Source organism: Solenopsis invicta, chromosome 16, assembly GCF_016802725.1.
Source record: "Solenopsis invicta isolate M01_SB chromosome 16, UNIL_Sinv_3.0, whole genome shotgun sequence".
Lineage (NCBI taxonomy): Eukaryota > Metazoa > Arthropoda > Insecta > Hymenoptera > Formicidae > Solenopsis > Solenopsis invicta.
In genome coordinates this window covers 25,844,302-25,863,868 of record NC_052679.1, presented here as the reverse complement: position 1 = coordinate 25,863,868, position 19,567 = coordinate 25,844,302, and the positions used below count along the sequence as shown (strand labels likewise).

At 36.4% G+C, this 19,567-nt stretch overlaps 1 protein-coding gene across 2 annotated transcripts; it reads left to right on the top strand.

Annotated features, from left to right (window-relative positions):
- Nucleotides 1–365: 365 nt before the first annotated feature.
- Nucleotides 366–18,878, top strand: LOC105199255. Of its 2 annotated transcripts, none has more exons than XM_039458628.1 (5): nucleotides 366–1,523; nucleotides 4,554–4,671; nucleotides 9,750–9,866; nucleotides 11,355–11,857; nucleotides 13,575–18,878. In XM_039458628.1, the coding sequence occupies exons 2-5, from the start codon at nucleotides 4,561–4,563 to the stop codon at nucleotides 14,092–14,094; spliced, it is 1,251 nt and encodes a 416-aa protein (XP_039314562.1). In that variant the 5' UTR covers nucleotides 366–1,523; nucleotides 4,554–4,560; the 3' UTR covers nucleotides 14,095–18,878. The 2 variants fall into 2 exon arrangements, with proteins under 2 accessions (XP_039314562.1, XP_039314563.1); XM_039458629.1 differs by lacking the exon at nucleotides 366–1,523 and adding an exon at nucleotides 1,533–1,842.
- The last annotated feature ends 689 nt before the right edge of the window (nucleotides 18,879–19,567 follow it).

The following is a 19,567-nucleotide window of genomic DNA, read 5'->3' as shown; positions in this document are numbered from 1 at the left end:
AGACTTTTTTATTACTTTTTAATGCTACAGTTAAAAAAATTAGACAGTTTTTTTCAATCCTTCAAACCTAAGATTTTGTTTACTTGTGCTGTTTTTCAAATGACCAATTCAATTGATCGTAAAATATCCATTGACGGATAAAATTTTCTTTCTTCATAGTAAGAAAACGATATCAACAGTTTTAAAAATATAGATTCGAAGCCACACGCCCATTGCAATTTTTAATAAATTAATGACATCTATGCGACAGCTGTATCCGCAAGGGTTTCTGCCTGGCTTCTGCTGCAACGGTTTTGGGGGTAGAGGCAATGCGGAGACTCTGTAGTTCTGCGCAACAAAGGAAGCAAGCATGCCGTATTGGGGTGCCAAAGATTATGCTGGGGCCCCCTCTCATATAATTGTCATCGCAATAACACCTGTGTACACGATCGTTGAAGAAGAGTAAATTAAAACTATACAAACTGTCTTAACGTATCGTATTATGATTAATTACGTATTTAAACCACGATTCTCATTTGTCATCCAATACTCGCGGCACTCGCGCGTATATTTATACTATTTATAGTACGGAGTGATAGTGAGGAGGGAGAAAGTGTAGGGTTCGTAAATTCTGTCATCCGTAGACGTGAACTTGGTACTCGTGTGTGCGTGCCGCTTTCAACGATCTCTCGTATCACCTTCGTACCTGCAATCACAAACTGCTTTAGTCTACCTTACGCGTCGCACAATCGCTGGATCGTTCTCGTCGCGCGACGTGACGCGACGTCCGCTTTCCCTAGAGCGAAAATGAGAGAGAGAGAGAGAGAGAGAGACCCAGCTGTCTCGGATAGCGAAATACAACGTCACGGCCATCACGGGCCATCACGAGCCATTACGGCCCTGCGAGCGAGCAAAGAGCTTGGAAGGGCTGCTCCAAGGGCTTCAAGGGCGCTGGCGATTTGAATCGCGGCACTGGCGGCGCGCAGCGCGGCGTCACGACGCTCAATAACGCCTGCGCGCCGTCGTCGTCGGGGAGGGAGGGCGATCGCGGCACTCGGTGTGCAACGGCTCGGAGGGCGACGACGACGGCGACGGCGACGGTGCACCCTGAGGGGCGCCAGTGCGGGTTCAAGGGGCGGTGAGGGCGGTGGATGCCTCTCCCGGAGCGTTAAAACTACCCTCTTGACAACAGCCGCCCGCGACCAACCATTCTCACCCTCGGCGGCGACGGCGGCGGCGGCGGCGGCGGCGGCGGCGGCGGCGGCGGCGGCGGCGGTGGCGGTGGTGGTGGTGGAGGCGGCGGCGGCGGCGGCGGCGGCGACAGCGGTGGCGGTGGTCAGGCTCCGCTTCGCAACACCGTCGCGGCGGCGGTCCCCACCGAAATCTCGCGCGCGCGATCAATCGGAGCAGTGGTGCGAATCAATCAACCGATCCCGGGTGCGAGACGTCGCCGTCGCTCTCCTCGCGCGGAGAGACGGATCCTCCTGCACACGGCGCGGGCGGCGTGCTCGGACGTAAACGACAGGCTGCCGCTCGTCGTTCAGGTAAATCGATTAAGAAGCGCCGCGTACACGCACGCGAATTTACGCTCGAGATACGTGACGATATACGTGTGAGACCGCGTATGACCGGTGCCGGTGGCGGCGGCGAAAGATCAGTCCAAGACGTGACGGTGGCGGCGACGGCGGCGACGCGGCCGGCCCGACGCCGAGGTGTGCGAGATATCCGAGCCTGCGATGTGCATCTGGATCCAGAACCTTCTTAAGCCGCGGATTAAGGGGGAGGACTGGGAATTGCACGACACGCACAACCGGCTATTGGACCGGCACGGCATACCGCTCGCGGTCTCGTGACGTATCGCCGGTACGTATCGAGAACGCATTCGCTTCATCTCGCGATCTGCCCGAATCTTCTCTCTAATCAGGCTATCGCCGTAATTTCTCGCGTTACCGCGATTCCAACGCCGTTACGAGAATCAACTATCTCGCTGATACTTGACACACACACACACACGCGCGCGCGCGCGCGCACCCACCCACCCACACACACACACGCACACGCACACGCACACGCACACGCACACACACGCAAACGCAGTTTGGCTATCGACGATTATCGTCGAGAGAGTATCCGCTTTTGCTGTGCTGTGGTGCGAATTAACTCTCGCTGTTTTAATCAGACATAACGTAAGTAATTTGAGAAAATCATTTTCTGCGTTCGGCTGTTTGACAATTTGACGCACAGCACGAGTAAAATGCATCGATTAATGATAACATTGTAAAGACCATGAGAATACAATTGTTAAAAGATGCTCTCATGATGTATCTATACTAAGAGAAATAGAAATATTTGATATTTGTGACTATAATTAAATGTTAAAATAATTATGGTTATTACTGCTATAACAGTTAATAATGACAATGTATTACAAAAAATAGTTATAATTACCATAATTTAAAAACAATTAAATATATTTAACATCGCAAATGATTATAAATTACAGTCATTTAATGCCAAATATTAATATTTAAATATAAAAATGGAGCTCCTACACTAAAAGAAAAAGCAGTCGTAATTAACTATATATTTGTAGTTAATATATAGCCAACTATATATTTATAGTCGTTAATGTAGATTACAGTTATTAATTGTTTTACTACTACATAAATAGTAATTGCAAATGTTAAAAAAATATATTCACTATAATTGTATTTACTACTTAAAATATTTATTTAATTTTAAGACTTACTGTATTAATATGTGAAATGATTATAATTTATAATAAAATTTTGTTTTAATTAGCAAAACTATAACAAATAAACATAAGATTATTATAATTACCGTTATGGCAGTAATAAAAATGAGATTCTTAACCATAATTTTACCATGCAATGATAGTCACAAATATCAAACACTTTTTTTTCAGTGTAACTATAATTATTTAAAAATTCAATTATAGCCACTTTTTTCTCTATGTACTTTTCTCAATGACTCTAATGATTATATTCGTAAAACCAACTTGTTACGATTAGTAAATCTGCGCAGACTTGTTTCCCAGGCTTGCGCAGGGTTGTGAGTTATACGAGTTTCCTTGCAGCGATAAAAGACATAAATTATACATTTACGAAACTACGTAAGCAATCGTCGATCGAGATATCATTATCCGCACGTAATCTCGAGCAATGCGATTTTGGTAATAGTTGTCCGAAACCACAATGAGAAAAAAAAGTTTTTGATATTTGTGTCTATAATTGAATATTAAAAGAATTACGTGTAAGAGCTCCATGTTTATAGCTGTTATTACTGTAATATTAGTAATATTAACATACAATATGTTACACTGACAAAAAATAATTGCAATTTACTATTTAAATAAAATTGACGCCAAAAGTAACTATAATTTATTGTCATTTTCGATGCCAACGATACATTTACACCATTGTAAAATGAATTTTATTTCGCAGTATTATTCGCGTTACTTTCTTATTTTTCGATGTAAAGTGTGATAATGAATAGCTTGCTTCTTTTCACTTGTTACAAACGACGATTACACGTTTGACTGATTACGCGAGCTTGCATAACGTAGAGGCATACCGTACGTTCAATCAATTGCACTGTAATCTTACAAGTCTAAATTCGCGCGTCTCGTCGTTTAAAACGTACAAGAAGTCTTACTGTCCAAGGAAATTTTGTTGAAGGTTACGCTGACCCACATTGCACTAACGCATAAATATCATCGTTGGCATTTCCTGCGTAGTCGCGTAAATTGTCTTATCTTACAATACGTTTCCGTTATGTGAGAATGTTAATACATATAATATCGTTTAATAAACATATAAATTGCAATACGTAACTATCGTATGCAAAAATAATAATTAAAAAACGGACCAATTTTTCACGTGACAATTATTTTGAAGAGTTAATTTTTAATTTGATGATGTATCACTTCATATCGGTATAGATTCTCACTAGTTTTTTAATGCCTTGTAATAAGTTTTGCAATTAAAAATTACACTTAATTAATAGTACGGAGAATCTTTTTGGACTATTAGTTTAGAGACTATTTAATATGAATAAAGATTATTTTTAAGTCTAGCTAAACTCCGGCGTATACTATAAGCTAGACCTTGAAAAGTTCATGAGTTATAGAGCTTTCACTAATAACGTTTATTAACGCTGAGCTTACCAAACAGTTGGCGCAAATTCATGATTATACATAATATTCCACCGATATGCATCAATCTCTGTGGAAACTGAAACCAGAGCGACGATAATGAATAAGCGGGCTGTGTCGCGTGCCTTTGCTAATACCGTGCAACTTTCTTTCTTTTTTTTTCTTCTTTTTTTTTAAGTTTTCAAAGTATCGCGCGCAAATGATTCAACGTCCTTGAAAAGTTAATCCCATATTAATCTCTCACAAAATTAAATTATCCATTACGTCGGAATAAAGCGGCGAGTTATTTGTTTTCGAAATCAATCTCGAGATAATCGGAGCTTTGTTCTCGAGGCTGCAAGCTTCTTTAGAAGAATCGCAAGTTTACACGCCATTTGCACAGTAATCTGTCGGTAATTAGTTTCAGCATGGAGTGTCCCGAAGCGGTAGAACGAGGTCGGAATTTTCGTCTACTCGCTGAAGAGGAATTATCTAAGCTCTTGGATTTTCTTACGGAGTATTTGCCTGAATCGTTAAAGGTGCGTACTGTTATTCTATGCATGCAATAATGTAAATATCTGTCTTACTCTGATTTTTTTTTAATTGAGCATGGTGGGATAAATAGCTTAATTACTGTCAGTGTCCCAAATATTGCAAATTCCATCTTTTATAATTTACATTCATTTTGTATATATATATATATATATATAATTTACATTCATTTTGTATATATATATATATATATATATGCTTTTTTAAGTATACAAATATTAAGTATATAATAATTTAATTTAATTATGTAATGATATAATTTTATTAAAAGTAGAACTTTAATCTTCTAATTAAAAAAAAGAAGAGGAAAGATATTGTCTTCAACAATGGTTAATTATTCCATTCAGCGTGCAAATTAATTTCCTCTAATTGCTAAATTGAACTAATGATTATTTGGTCGATCAATAATATAATTAAAGTCGCAAAAATGACGCAAATTCGCTACAGCGGAAGCCAGATTAATATCAAATCCATTATTTTGTAACTTTTGTAATAAACGCTCCTGCTTCCGCACCCCTTGCGTCACCGTCTCTCACCGCGTTTTATTCGATGTAACAACAATGTCTCGGAATCGATATAACTCAACATGCACTATGTGAGCGTATATTTAGCAAGCGTATATTTTCCAACCCAGGATAAAATGTTAACTTCTATAAAGAGAATATATAATCTTGAATAACACACGTAAACAAATCAGGATTGGATTTATCATCCGATTCTTTTGCAATTTTTTGTGTTTTATTTGACGATTTGTATCGTGAAAAATCGCACACTGTCATGACCATGTATTATAGGGATATTCACCTTCGTTCATCTTCGAGGGATCAATCTCATATTGAAAGGATAAGACTATTATCATGAGGAAAGCAATGTCCGAGCTGCGTCATAAAGTAGTAAACTTCTGTAAACTAGTCCGAGAGCCGATAGTTGTGTCAGAGTTCAAATTGTGCGTGATACACGCATCTTCGATACATGTTATACTGATAATATTCAGATAATGTTCAAATATCTATAAAATGTAATCAATTAGTGACGATGAACCATGCAATGTTTACTTAATTAAGAAATATCCAACGAGATATTTCAATTACTTTTATTGACAATAACTTGAATTTTTGACTGTTCAACCGTAATGTAATAAATATTGCCATTTAAATACTTACAATATTATTAAATAAATTTCTTTTCATGTTTTAACAATTAACAAATATAACTATCGCCGTATCTGTTCTTCAAGAAAAAACTTTGACGTGTATGTGGTGTGTGTTAATCTTTCATCTACGATATATAAATAAAACTATAAAAAACATACATTTAACAGATAGATAAGGATATAATTGTACATGTTTTTTTTTCAGCTTTACTTCGCTTATTTATTTTTATCATGCTTCTACATAAAATATCAACATCTTTCTCAATCTTATTATTAAATCGCAAAAGCAAATCTAGGTAATGTAAAACAAATAATTATTTATTTATTAAATCAATGTAAAAATGTAATAAAAGATAAGTGATCTCGAAAATGATTTAAGGTAGATTAGAATGGATTTAATGTACATATATCACGTTTAGTCCTTACAAAATAAATTCAAATTAAAAATGTGTTAATATTAATATCATACTTAATATAAACTGTGCGTCTAAAAGTTTGAATAATATTACATTTTTATTTAATAACAGATTCTTATTATTGTTATTAAAAATTTTTATTATTTTAGAACATAATGAACAAAAATTTCTATTTTTTGTATAAATACTTAATATATTCAAAATTGATAATTTATGCAAAGTTTTGTTACGATTATGAGCTTCTGTAAATAAAAAAATAAATTTTTAATAAAATTTATTTATAACTCAAATTGGATTAGTATCATAACTTTGTTATTTCAATAGTCCTCGATGGTACTTCGCCAGGATTCAATACTTAATGTATTCTATTTTCACTTGGGGGTACCGGAAACTACGGGATAGCACCAATTCGACAAGCTTCGTTTCCCCGTTGCTAGAAGGATCAACATTACAACGCGTGATTATACTACCTCAATCGAAAAACCGTCGTATAAGGAAGTCGTGCTGAAATCAAGGCCAGGGCCGCTTGCATACGTCGTCGTAGTCGTAGTCGCCGCAGTGCCGATCTCGTGACCTCGCTCGCGACTATTACGACGGCATCCATGATTTCCTATTAACGCTCCGCCGAGCTCTCTCTCTCTCTCTCTCTCTCGTTTTAGTCCGAGAGAAAATCTCCAACGCTATCGACATTAATAATAATTGCCAACATTGCACACAACAGCGCTCTATGCGCAGGTCGCGTTATCATTGAAATGGAAATCACATTTAGGTAAAAGCCGGTGCAACATCACGTGCAACCCAATGAAGACGATGGGTTCGTATTATCAATTTATTGATTCGATTATATAAATGGTCACGCTAAAACCCTAGATATTTTCGTTCCCGCGGACAAAGGAATACGCTTATTTGCAACGTGAAAGGTCGCGTACGCTTTTCAATCATCGGTAAGAGTACAGAGTACAGCCGCGCGTCACAAAGAGATATCGTTCAATTGAACTGGGCTGTCTCGCGGCTTTTCTACCGTCTCTCTCCCTCCCTCTCTCTCTCTCTCTCTCTCTCGTCTCACGGCAGCCAATGGATTAGACCAAATTGGTCGACAGGAATCAATCGCGGTTCGCGATTGACAAATTATTTACATACGTAGAAAAAAAACGAGTCAAGATTTTGGTACTCGGAGGGAGATGAAAGAGGAGAAGAAAGTCGAAGAAAAACGTGTTTCGCGATCGGTATCATACGGGCGCGGACACTGGTATTATCACGGCGATCAATCATCAAGGAACTTTGATGATACGCGTCGCATGCAAAGTGCATCGATTTGCACGACGACGTATGCGGGGCGACGACGAAAAAGCAACGGCATTACGTGTGCGTCAGGATACGCGCGACCTTGACCCCTGAATGTGCCTTTCTGCCGTATGTACGTTGTAGGACCAGTGTCTGCGGTTTATTCCGGGATAAACTGCAGGGCCTGCGCACAATCATTTTCGTACTAGCTCGATCTAATGGTGCACGGCACGACGCGGTTGATTCTTCCGGAATCTCTCTCTCTCTCTCTCTCTCTCTCTCTCTCTCTCTCGCTTGCTCGCTCTCGCTCTCGCAGTTCTCAAAGCGCGACGCCACTCTCATAAATCGGATACGTATCGAACGCGTGCAATCGTCGCTGCACGCGTTTCAACGATGGCACGCGAGACTCGTAAAGTAGGACACATATCCGAAAGCTCCATCCACTTTAACAATTCTAAAAGAATATGCATGTGAATAAAGCATGAATTGAAAAAAATTGCAATTAAAAAAAAAAGATATCGATGACACGGAAATTTAGACATCGTTTTACACTACGAGAAGAGTATTTGATAATTGAATGTTAAAAAAATTATGATTAGGAACTCCACTTTTATAATTATTACTGCTGTAATAATAATAATAATAATAATAATAATAATAATAATAATAATAATGTAACAGTATAATTTATAATTATTTTGGGTGTTAACTATATTTAAGTTATGGTAACTAAAACCATTGTTTGGTCAATATAACACATTGCGCGTTATTATTATTAACCGTATAAAAAAAACAGTAAGATTATAACAGTAATAAGTATAAAAATGAAACTGCCAAGCTATAATTATTTTAACATTCAATTATAATCACAAGTACTAAATACTTTTCTCAAGAATTGGATTATTTATGCATTCGTTAAAACATTTCTGAACATAATACAGGGAAACATAGAGGGTTATACACAGAGTTCTCTCGCTAAAGTAAAATAAATTAATAACAAGCAATATTGAGATTGTTGAAATTCTCACTAATTAACAGTTATAAAATATGAATCTACTTTTTCATTATTTATATTCACAGAATATGGAAATAATGATCTCGTGCAATAATCTGTAACATGTTTGTATTGTTATTCGTTGTAATTTTATTTATGGCTTTCAAAATGATTTAAACATAAGCGTTTACTTGGAATATATTTAATATGATCGATAGCTCATGCTGGACAATAATCAAAATGATTTTTATGCTATTTTTTTTAAACATTTCTAAATATTTTAAACAAGTTATCCTTTATTATGAAATAATAATCGCAATAACTTTATTTTCGAAAAAAAAATTCATAAAAAAAGATTCACACACAATTCTTACAATCTGTATAAAAATAAGGCGATTTAATTATCCAACTTGACGTCATCTGAATAATTTCAAAAGTCAAAAGTAACTATCGTGCAAAAGTGCAATTATTTTTATCGATTCTTCTTATCTTTAAAATTGTATTAGCCTGACTGCTTGCGCTCTATTACGTTATTCTTAGATGAGATTTACGTATGCTTTGTTTCGCTTGTTATTTTCATCCAATATATCCAATTAAACAACTCTTCGACGTAACATAAATACGTGGCGTTTAATATTTATTTCAAATTGAGTAATTATATCATTTAATTCAATTATTTATAAATAACTGTATTATAATTTTAAAACGAAATATTCATCTTGTAAAGAAATGAAATTTTGTATATATATTTTACAAATTATGTTGCAAATAAAAGAGAAAACTATATATATATATATATATATATATATATATATATATATATATATATATAAAAGATCAAAAGTAGAATTGAGTAGCTATCTTTAAGTTCAACGGACCGGGGCATTGCCTTTGATTAGATTTTCTCCTTCTTTTTCTCTTTCTCTCTTTCTACGTATGTATATTGTGCGTGTATGAACGTCTTTCAACTTTTTCAAAAGTATCTATCCTTTCATTTCAGTCGGTACCTTTGTTGACGCATACTTATATAAATAAACTCTTCTATTCATGCCACTGTAAATGTCACTTTTAATTTCACGTTTCAGAAAGAATACATTTAGTTCATTTTAATAACCTTTTTTTATAATACAATATAATTAACTGCATATAACATAGTAATTTATATTATTTTAGTTAAAAGAAGAATGTTTCACAAATAATATTAGAAATTTCTTGCAGTTTCAACAAACCGTATTAACTTACATGCGAGATAGAGTCTGGGAATTTCATTTTTACGTGGCTAATGATTGGCCCGAGGACGCAATCTGCTTACATTTCCCTGGAATGACATTATCTGTAAGTATAAATTAAATTTCTGCTTTAATTTAAAGGAAAAAGAAAGTTCATCCGATGCAATCTTAAACAAAAGTTTTAAATTCATTTCTAATAGTATTTTATTATTTGAGATAAGATTTCCACTTACATCCTTAATTATATTTTCGTACTTGAAAATGTTTTCCACCTCTTTAATTAGAATTTATCTAATTTATTTCGTACGTGCAACTTGGGCTATGTATGCCTTACATTATATTTGAAAGGTTAACTCCAAAAATCAAATAAGTTTATTTTTTGTTTTTAATCTGACGCCAAGTCGTTCTTTATCAATAGTGTCAGATGGTGAACAATTTTGTTCCGCCAAGAACCAAACGGAAAATAAAAAATATAAATGTAATGAAAAGATAGCAAATATAAAATTTCCGTCAAAACCAAACAAGAGTTTATACTTTTTTTTTTTATATATAGACCCTCAAAATATTAAAGCTTATTTAGAAATCTTTGTCCTTAAACCTATTGCGTGTCTTGAGAAAAATTATTATATTTTATATTATTTATTAATAAACAGTTTGGAGATTGTTCCTTAAAAAAATTTTATTTTATGAATTTATTTAGTTTTTGTGAAACACTCTTTATTTCTTTATACTACTAAGTAGCAGATCATAAAAAAAATTAAAGTCAAGACAACTACCAATTATGGAACGTAATTTAATCGCTTTAGCACACTATGATAAATCATTAATTGGGGAAATATCGCAAAACATAAAACAGCAAATATCAAAAAATGGCCTTGCCACAAATACAGAAAACTCATTACAGTATGCTTCCGGATGTGCCATTTCTCAATACAGAATACCAAAGTGTGTTGGCCCACATCCCGTAGACTTGGCTATCCGCCAAATTTTCGCTTTCCCCTCTGCTTCCTCGTTGTCGTCGCTGATGCAACTCGCTTAATGCCAGCTTCCCAAATCCTTCCAAAATGATTTCGTCTATTCTTTTTAGTTAATTATCACCTCCGTAGCACAAAAATTCGCTGGCCCTTGATTATTGGTTTCGTGTACGTAATATATTCTCTCAAATTTCAATCGTGCTAAGAACCATGCTGTATCCTTTGACATTTAACACCGCCGCATTAATCCGCATTCTAGCAGGGTATCATTCTGGTACCGACGCGACGCGACGCGACGCGACAACTCGGCGTTAAGCCACGATTCTGCACAAGCGTAAACACGGACCGAAACGATTGAAACTAAGACAAACACTAAGACGGACTTGATCGTAATTTCATTCAGCCTTAAATATAAAACACGTTACTGGCGCGTGTATCATAGTACCTAATCTGCTCCTAAGCTCTCGCAGATCCTAGAGAAAGCCGCGTGTAAATTATGATATAGCAACCGGTAAATGGATCGTAAAGATTTTATACAACCAGGCAGATCGTTCGCGAATAGTCTTTCTTCCATACCGTAGAGAGATGTTAAACGCGCATCTTAACCGTCATGCTTTCAGCCACACGGTTTGGTGTACGAGAGCGTCGGTGTCTTCTGTCCCAACGATCGACTAGCACTGCTTCGCCTTCTCCGAGAGGAGGACATTCTAATAGACTGGTCGAGACCTTTGTACATTAATTTCGTTCACCACAATATTGCCGAGGAGTTGACGCGTCTTTACGAAGGTACCGGCACCATCGAGACAGTGGTAGGCGATGTCTGCGCGTGCGAGTACTTTGAGCTGGAAGAGAAGAGCCAAGAGCCGGAGGGGGAAACCGACTCCGACGTCCAGGTGCGACCTCTCAAGGCTGAGCATGCCGAGGGGATCCACGAATTGTATCCAGCAAATGATATGGAGTGTCACGAAGTTTTCCTTCGACTTATCAAGACACTACCCGCGGCGGGAGTGTTCGCGAAGGGTAGCTTGGCTGCATGGATGGTCCAATCCTATTACGGAGCTATGTTCTCCATGCAGACCAAACCGGAATATCGTAGGAAGGGTTACGGGACAAAGTTAGCAAGGTAGGAAAAAATTCATCAGCTTTTCTTTCAATAATATTTACATTTTTTTTAAGCGCAATGTTTAAACGGTATTTAGATTTAAACTACTAACACTAAAACGTTTAAAGATTTAAAAAAGCATAGACAAAATTAAAACGTTTTAGTGTGTGTGAAGCTGGCACATCATTTGGTGGAAAATCACTAAACATTGACAGTTCTGAGTTTATTTTCAATAGTTCTACAGTTCCTGATAGATAAAACAAATAGTTCTGGCCTTTAAAGCGAAAAAAACGCATAGGACAAAGTGAGGTGCCAGGTTCACGCAGCACCTCAGTTTGTCCTACGACATTTTCCAGACCGAATTCTTGTAGGATTTTAAAAGATCTATAGTTCTAGATGAGTTCTAGAAAGAGTTCCAGCGTTTAACATAGTTTTTTTATTTTTTTTTTATAAAATTTATGTTATAATATTATATAATAGAGTTCCGTGTACAAAAAAATATTTTTCCTACAGTTCTCAACATATTAAAGCGCGTTCCGAAGAGTTCCGGGCGATTCCGATATTAGTTAATTAACAAAAAATTAATAACTCCCGAAAAAGTCGATTTTCCGCACATATAGGTGAGGTGCTGGACTTTTTCGAAGAGTTCTGTGTACGAAAAAATATTTTTCCTACAGTTCTAAACATATTAAAGCGCGTTCCGAAGAGTTCCGGGCGATTCCGATATTAGTTAATTAACAAAAAATTAATAACTCCCGAAAAAGTCGATTTTCCGCACATATAGGTGAGGTGCTGGACTTTTTCGAAGAGTTCTGTGCACGAAAAAATATTTTTCCTACAGTTCTTAACATATTAAAGCGCGTTCCGAAGAGTTCCGGGCGATTGCATAATTTATTAGTTAATAATAAATTGTTAACTCCCGCCAAACACGTATTTTGTCATATATGGGTGAGACGCTGGTCTTTATTCGAGAGTTCCGTGTACAAAAAAATATTTTTCCAATAGTTCTTAACGTAACAAAGCGCCTTCCGAAGAGTTCCGGTCGATTGCATAATTTATTAGTTAATAATATTTATTAGTTAATAATATTTATTAGTTAATAATATTTATTAGTTAATAATAAATTATGCAATCGACCGGAACTCTTCGGAAGGCGCTTTGTTACGTTAAGAACTATTGGAAAAATATTTTTTTGTACACGGAACTCTATTATATAATATTATAACATAAATGTTTTATTAAAAAAAAAATAAAAAAAAATAAAAAAACTATGTTAAACGCTGGAACTCTTTCTAGAACTCATCTAGAACTATAGATCTTTTAAAATCCTACAAGAATTCGGTCTGGAAAATGTCGTACGACAAACTGAGGTGCTGCGTGAACCTGGCACCTCACTTTGTCCTATGCGTTTTTTTCGCTTTAAAGGCCAGAACTATTTGTTTTATCTATCAGGAACTGTAGAACTATTGAAAATAAACTCAGAACTGTCAATGTTTAGTGATTTTCCACCAAATGATGTGCCAGCTTCACACACACAACGTTTTAATATCTTAAAATTAAATACTTCTTTGAGTGTATGTAATATTTGTGTGTAACTAAACAAATGAGAGAGAGAGAAAGAGAGAATAGTTAGTTGCCGCTTTATTTTTATCAATGTTTCGTCCATCCTAAGTGAACATTACTGCAACACATACCAAAATTGCGAAACTCGACAGTTTATGTATGTCTAAAATTTTAGGTACCTGACAAAACGCGTAGCCGAGAAAGGATATTATCCATTTGTAGTTATACGTCCAGAAAATGAAGCTAGCCAAAGCTTATACAAAAAGCTGGGGTTTAGAAGGCTTTACCAGCTCGTTCGAATGATCTTTATGCCTTTTACGTGGCAAGAGAGTGAGAACGACGCGAATATTCTTAGGGATAACTTGGAGAACGCCGTGAGACAGCTCACGATCGAGCAGAGGGTAATAACGGCGTTACATGGCGGTCAGGAGAAAAGTGAGGAAACGATACGAGATCCCACGGGAATCGCAGAAGACGAGTCGATCGTCAACAAGTCGTCCAAGGGGGGTGAAGAGATTCAGGAGGAGATGGAGGAGGAAGAAAAGGAGAAGAAACTTGTCGAAGCCAATGAGGAACGGTCCGAAGAGAGGATAGATGTCGCGGACGGCACAACGAATGAAGATGCGCCGGAAGTCGTGGAAGTTAACGGTTCTTACAACTGTGAGACGGATGCCGGGGGTGGTGGCGATGACTAAGTTTCTAGGGAACGTTTATGCGATAAACGGCGGTCCATAAATTCACGTTTTGTTTGCTCGAAGACACGGCTCTTCGCCGTGGGACACCGATAAATATCCAAGTATTTTAACATAAATTACAAACGGAAGAGTGCCCAAAGTTTTTAGATTCGCAAGACTTGCTGTCATATATATGACTACTTCCCAACGTTTCAAATCTACTTAGTTCGATAGATATAAACGTCCATTTATAGGTAACGAGATGATTCATATGAATTGTAATGGTCAATGATATAACATTACTTTTGAATTATTATCGACGGTACGTTAAACATGTGGCAACTCTACGACACACACACAGCGATATTGTACAAGGTTTCAGTTATACGTACTATGTAATAACGATATGTGTATATATCGTACCATGTGTAATGGGGAGCTGCATTCTTCGAGCGATAGAAACGAAGGAAGAGAGAGACAAAGATAGAGAATATTTTAAGAGATTTCAACATTATGACACCGCGTTCGTGCGAGGCTTCAATGATCACATACGCGGAATCAAAATTCCTCGTATGATTCCTCATATCAGACTCTTTTCAAAACGTGAAAAATCTCAGGTATCGCGATTAGCTACGTACCTTTGAGTTGCCAATGTTATATCTCGTTAAAGTCTATCTTGTATCGTTCTCATATTATGTTGGTAAATATATAATTTAAAAAGAAAAGGATCATCGATGTTATTAATGATCATCGTCGTAAAAATGCGTTCGGAAAGGCGTTTGCTTATATATATTCAAATCTTTCTAAATAAATTACATGAAATTGTCATATTGTAGTGATTGACCATTTATATCTATACACGTTGTCTCCATTTGTTCCATGTTTCTCGTCTACTTCGCTCGTCTACTTATTATTGATAGCGAATACATTGCGCGGTGTATGACGACGTATAATTATTGCAAGGTTACGTATTAGCGTTTTCTACATCGTTATCGAGTTGCGTAACTCGCAAATTTTATGTATTGATTTCTAGCTATTTAAAATATAAATAAATAAACTTTATTGTGCGAGAGGAGAGGCAAGGGGGGGGGGATGGAAAGAAGAATTTAGACTTGACTGTTCTGTGAATTTGTAAGTCTAAATCGTCACGAGAACGGCGGAGGGCGGCGGCTGCATGCTAATTCTCATCAAACGCAAAGATCTGGAAGTCTGAGGGGTGACTCAAACTGTGATTATAATTTTCGTGTATAAAGTAGAATTTCGAAAGAAAAATACGACGAAGCCTCGTGCGATCTCGACACGCTTTTCTCAAATATAATAGAAGTAACTTGCTGTGTCGGTGCAAATATAAATTGCGTGCGAGTTTTTGACACAAGTTGATCATGTTAATCTTTTACATTCCTCAATGTATAATATATTCCTCAATTCTATAAGTTATAGATTACATACATATATCTAAATAATTTTGTCACCAAAAAAAAAAACGCTTTACTTCTTGATTGCGAAAGAGTTAAAAGTACAATTTTCCGTACGTTTCATGCACCGTCACAGCAATTACCTTAGCGTGCGAGTTAATAATAATGATAATATTAATGATAAAAATAGAGCATAATTAATATTATTATTAATAATAACGATTATACATATATGAATATGAATACGCGCAAAAAAAAAAGAGAGTCCGATCGGATCAGCTCCGTTCCCAAGGAATTCCGAGATCCTAGATAGCCACTATTTGTATAATTTTTTCTACGTTTCATAGATGACTTATCGATAAATACGAGACGGGTAACCTGTAAGAAATCCGGTTCCGAATTTGGGAACGGAGTCGGAGCGACCGTGTGACTCTTTTAAGGCCCCCTTTTAAATCCCTCATTTATTTTTGATTTTGATATTACACGGGGGCCAGCTGTGATACTTTACTCAATCTACACTTACACCCTGGTCGTGGTACCAAATATAGTGTCTAGGCCATTGTTGACGGCGATAGAACTTGACAAACTCCATTTATCTTTTGCACGTTGCGTTATATCGAAATCGATTATTACAATCGAACAAAGAGAAAGAGAGAGAGAGAGAGAGAGAGAGAGAGAGAAGAGAGAGGGGGGGGGGCAGAGAGAAAGAGAGAAAATGCTTATATTCAGTGTTTCGCGTTGCGCGAACAATCGATTCGGTTGAAATCGTCGATGGAGATCCGGGTGTTAACGAACACGCGGTATCTATTTTCGTAACTGTTTGTTCAGTTCATCTGAAATATCTCAGTTAGTACCGAATTGGATATAAGAAATAAATCAAACTCACATATGAATTTAGCATTCTCGATCTTAAGATTACAAGTTGGATCGCTTATATCTTAATTCTTTCCGCAGTAAGCTATAGATGTAGAGATAGAATTGGCCATTACGGAAAACTCAAACATCTCAGTTATACTTGATTGTGTCAATTAAAGTATCTAGAGAAACAAACATTATTTATTACAACCTTGTCGTTTCGTCATCACGCGATGACTCGATATCAAAATAACAAATTTCATGTACATCTCTCGCTCGATAATTTCGACATGGAGAGAATTTTCTCTTGAAATTTACCTTAATTTTAATGTGATAGTCGTGAACAATATGAACTTTGAAAGAGTTTAGGAAAATTCTTCAAAGTCCATGTCCCGCGATTACCATAATTTTGAAGGGTGGGTAAATTCTAAAAGAATTTTCTCTTCATGAAATCGCAATTATAAAACTTTGATACGATTGTGATACGATCAAAGTAATCTCTCGTATTGCAATATTTGCAATAAGTTTTATATATAACTGTAATAAAAGCAACGTACTTTGGAGATGCTGTTCAAAGCAGAATACTCCAATACATGTATCGCACAATTGGGTTTTTCGCAATGGTCTCAGTATATATCTGTTACAAAGGTTTAAGGAGGTTCTCTACTTTTTTTCACATAATTTAAAAAATTAGATCAAATTTTGAGAATAAGTTTATACTCGATATAATACAGGCATTCCTGATTCTCTTTTCAAAATTTTTTACTGTAAAATTTTCTTTAAATAATTTTCTATAATTGAGCATTGAGTCTTAGAAAAAGAAGATTTTTGAATAATTTAATCGCAAACAAAATATAAGAATAAATTATTTTACATCTTAATCATTTGTTTTTTACCTCTCTTTCAGGTTCTTTTTTTGTTTTGTCAAAGTCGCACTTGAAATCTATCATTATTTAAAAAATTTTTAAAAACCCATATTAATAAGAAATACCATTTTGAAATAAAAAACAATTATATTTTACTGTGTCATTTTCGTACTGAGTATGAAATGTTCATAAATTATATAATTCTCTTTAAATGTGACGTCACACTAGTAGAAATAAGACAACATTTATACTTTTAAACTTAATCATTATGATAAATTATAAACAAATCTTTTTCAATTCTTTCCACATCAATATTATTAACGTTACAAAGAAAATATTTTTAAATAAGGATTATCAAAAAGAATTATCAAAAGACATGTATGAATGAAAACTTGTATACATTATTCCCTTTTACTTTTCTAAACTCGAGAACCTCCTTAGGAAAGACACTTGTTCAACTTTCTTTCGCTTCAGCTGCAATTGTTAAGTCAATTAATTTTCTCTATGACGAAAGAGAGAGAGAGAGAGAGAGAGAGAGAGAGAGAAAGAGAGAATTTTTTTTAATACCTTACGCACAATATTAACACAATTAATTTGATAGGGATCGTGTCAATGAAACAATCGTCCTCAAAGAGACTCTTTAAGGCTCTTTATCGACTTTTTCCAGATTTTCAAGATTAAATGAAAGGTTTACCATTATCAGTGTTTAATAGCACCTGTTCAGTGCACCTGTTTTGCTTACTGTCAAATCGTCGCGACGGAAAGTTATTCCGGAGGGGAAATTATTACAAGCGCGAAAGAGAAAAAAAAAAACAACGAACTTATTTCTACACGCTACTCTATACCAGAGCCTGTACGTAGCACGCTAATTCTAGCGCTGTGTTAATCAGTGTCTCGCGAATTAGGCCTAAACCTAAAATCCGCCTCAAGAGGCATACGATACGTACTGTAAATACATATGTCACACCAAGAGAAACGTACTTCTTGGTACTCGTGGCTATAATTGAGTGTTGAAATACTTATGGTTAGGAGCTCCATTTTTTCTAGTTGTATCACTGCTATACCGTTAGCAATAACAGTGCAATGTATTGCACTGTTAGAAAAAAAAATAATTGCAGCTATGATAATTTAATATAATTGGCACGAAAAATGATAAAAAATTATAGTTATTATCGATATTAACTGTATTTAAATAATGGTAATCGCAATAATTTTTTGTAGCCCGTTGTTACTATAAAAATGGAGCTGAGATCAGCAGAATCATTGCAACATTCAATTATTGTCTCGAGTATGAAAGACTTTTCTCTCGGTGCATTCCTGTCTCCTTCTCGTGCACGTTGCGCCTTTTATTGCAACAAAGAAAAAGACCTTTATCTAGAACAACCGCAATTAAACCTCAGTCCTACGATCTGCGAAAGTTGCGAGGAGCGGAGTAATTGTGTTGCCGATGTAAAACGTCTCGGATCTACCTGTTGTACAGAGCGATCGATCACACGAAGAGGAGAATAATATTCGATGACGTAATATCTTCCTCTTCTTTTTTTTTATCTATCTCCGAGCGAGAGGAAATGAATCGCGAGCATCGATAGTTTTGTGAGAAATGGACGATTGGAAGCTGGATAAAAGAGCTTTGGATAATAAATGGGACAAACAAATATGATTTTTCCAATGACAGTGTCGTTTATTATGCGTCTGAACACTATACATTCTTTCGCTCAATCGCGTCGCATCGTAGTAGTTGCGAACACAATGGACCCTGTACGCATATTTTTCAATGCTTTTCAATTGCTTTTCTTTTGCTTCGAGAATCTTTGCGCGCGATCTCTTCAACTCGACTAAATCAATCACCGGACGAAACCGGATTCGCTTCCGATGAACCCGATGTTGATTCGATTCAACCTTCCATTACCTTCCTCTCTGAATTGACTTAATGAAAAATAGAATCTCTCTCGATGCTTTTCTTTTACACGCGCGCACATTTGCAATAAAAGTCGCATCGAGACTCACTCCGGTGTCGGTGAAAATCGGCGAGCAAACTGATCACAATTTAAATTTACATATGCAACACGTTACTTGGGAAAGCGGAAATTTGACTTTCAAATCGAGAGACTTTCAAACCATCCTATCGCGATCGTCGGGCAGGACAGGGGGGGGGGGGTACGTTAAACGTGGTAAGAAACATTCGCGCACTGTCACCATAGATACGTCTACATGTCTCCTGTTAGTTTTGTAGAACTTGCGCATTGGTTGGCACGTAACGTAACCGACGCGACGCGACGCAACGCGACGCGACGCGACGGTAACACGTTTTCTTTGACTCGCCGACATTTCTCTCAATTCGGAACTCGGAACAGGAAA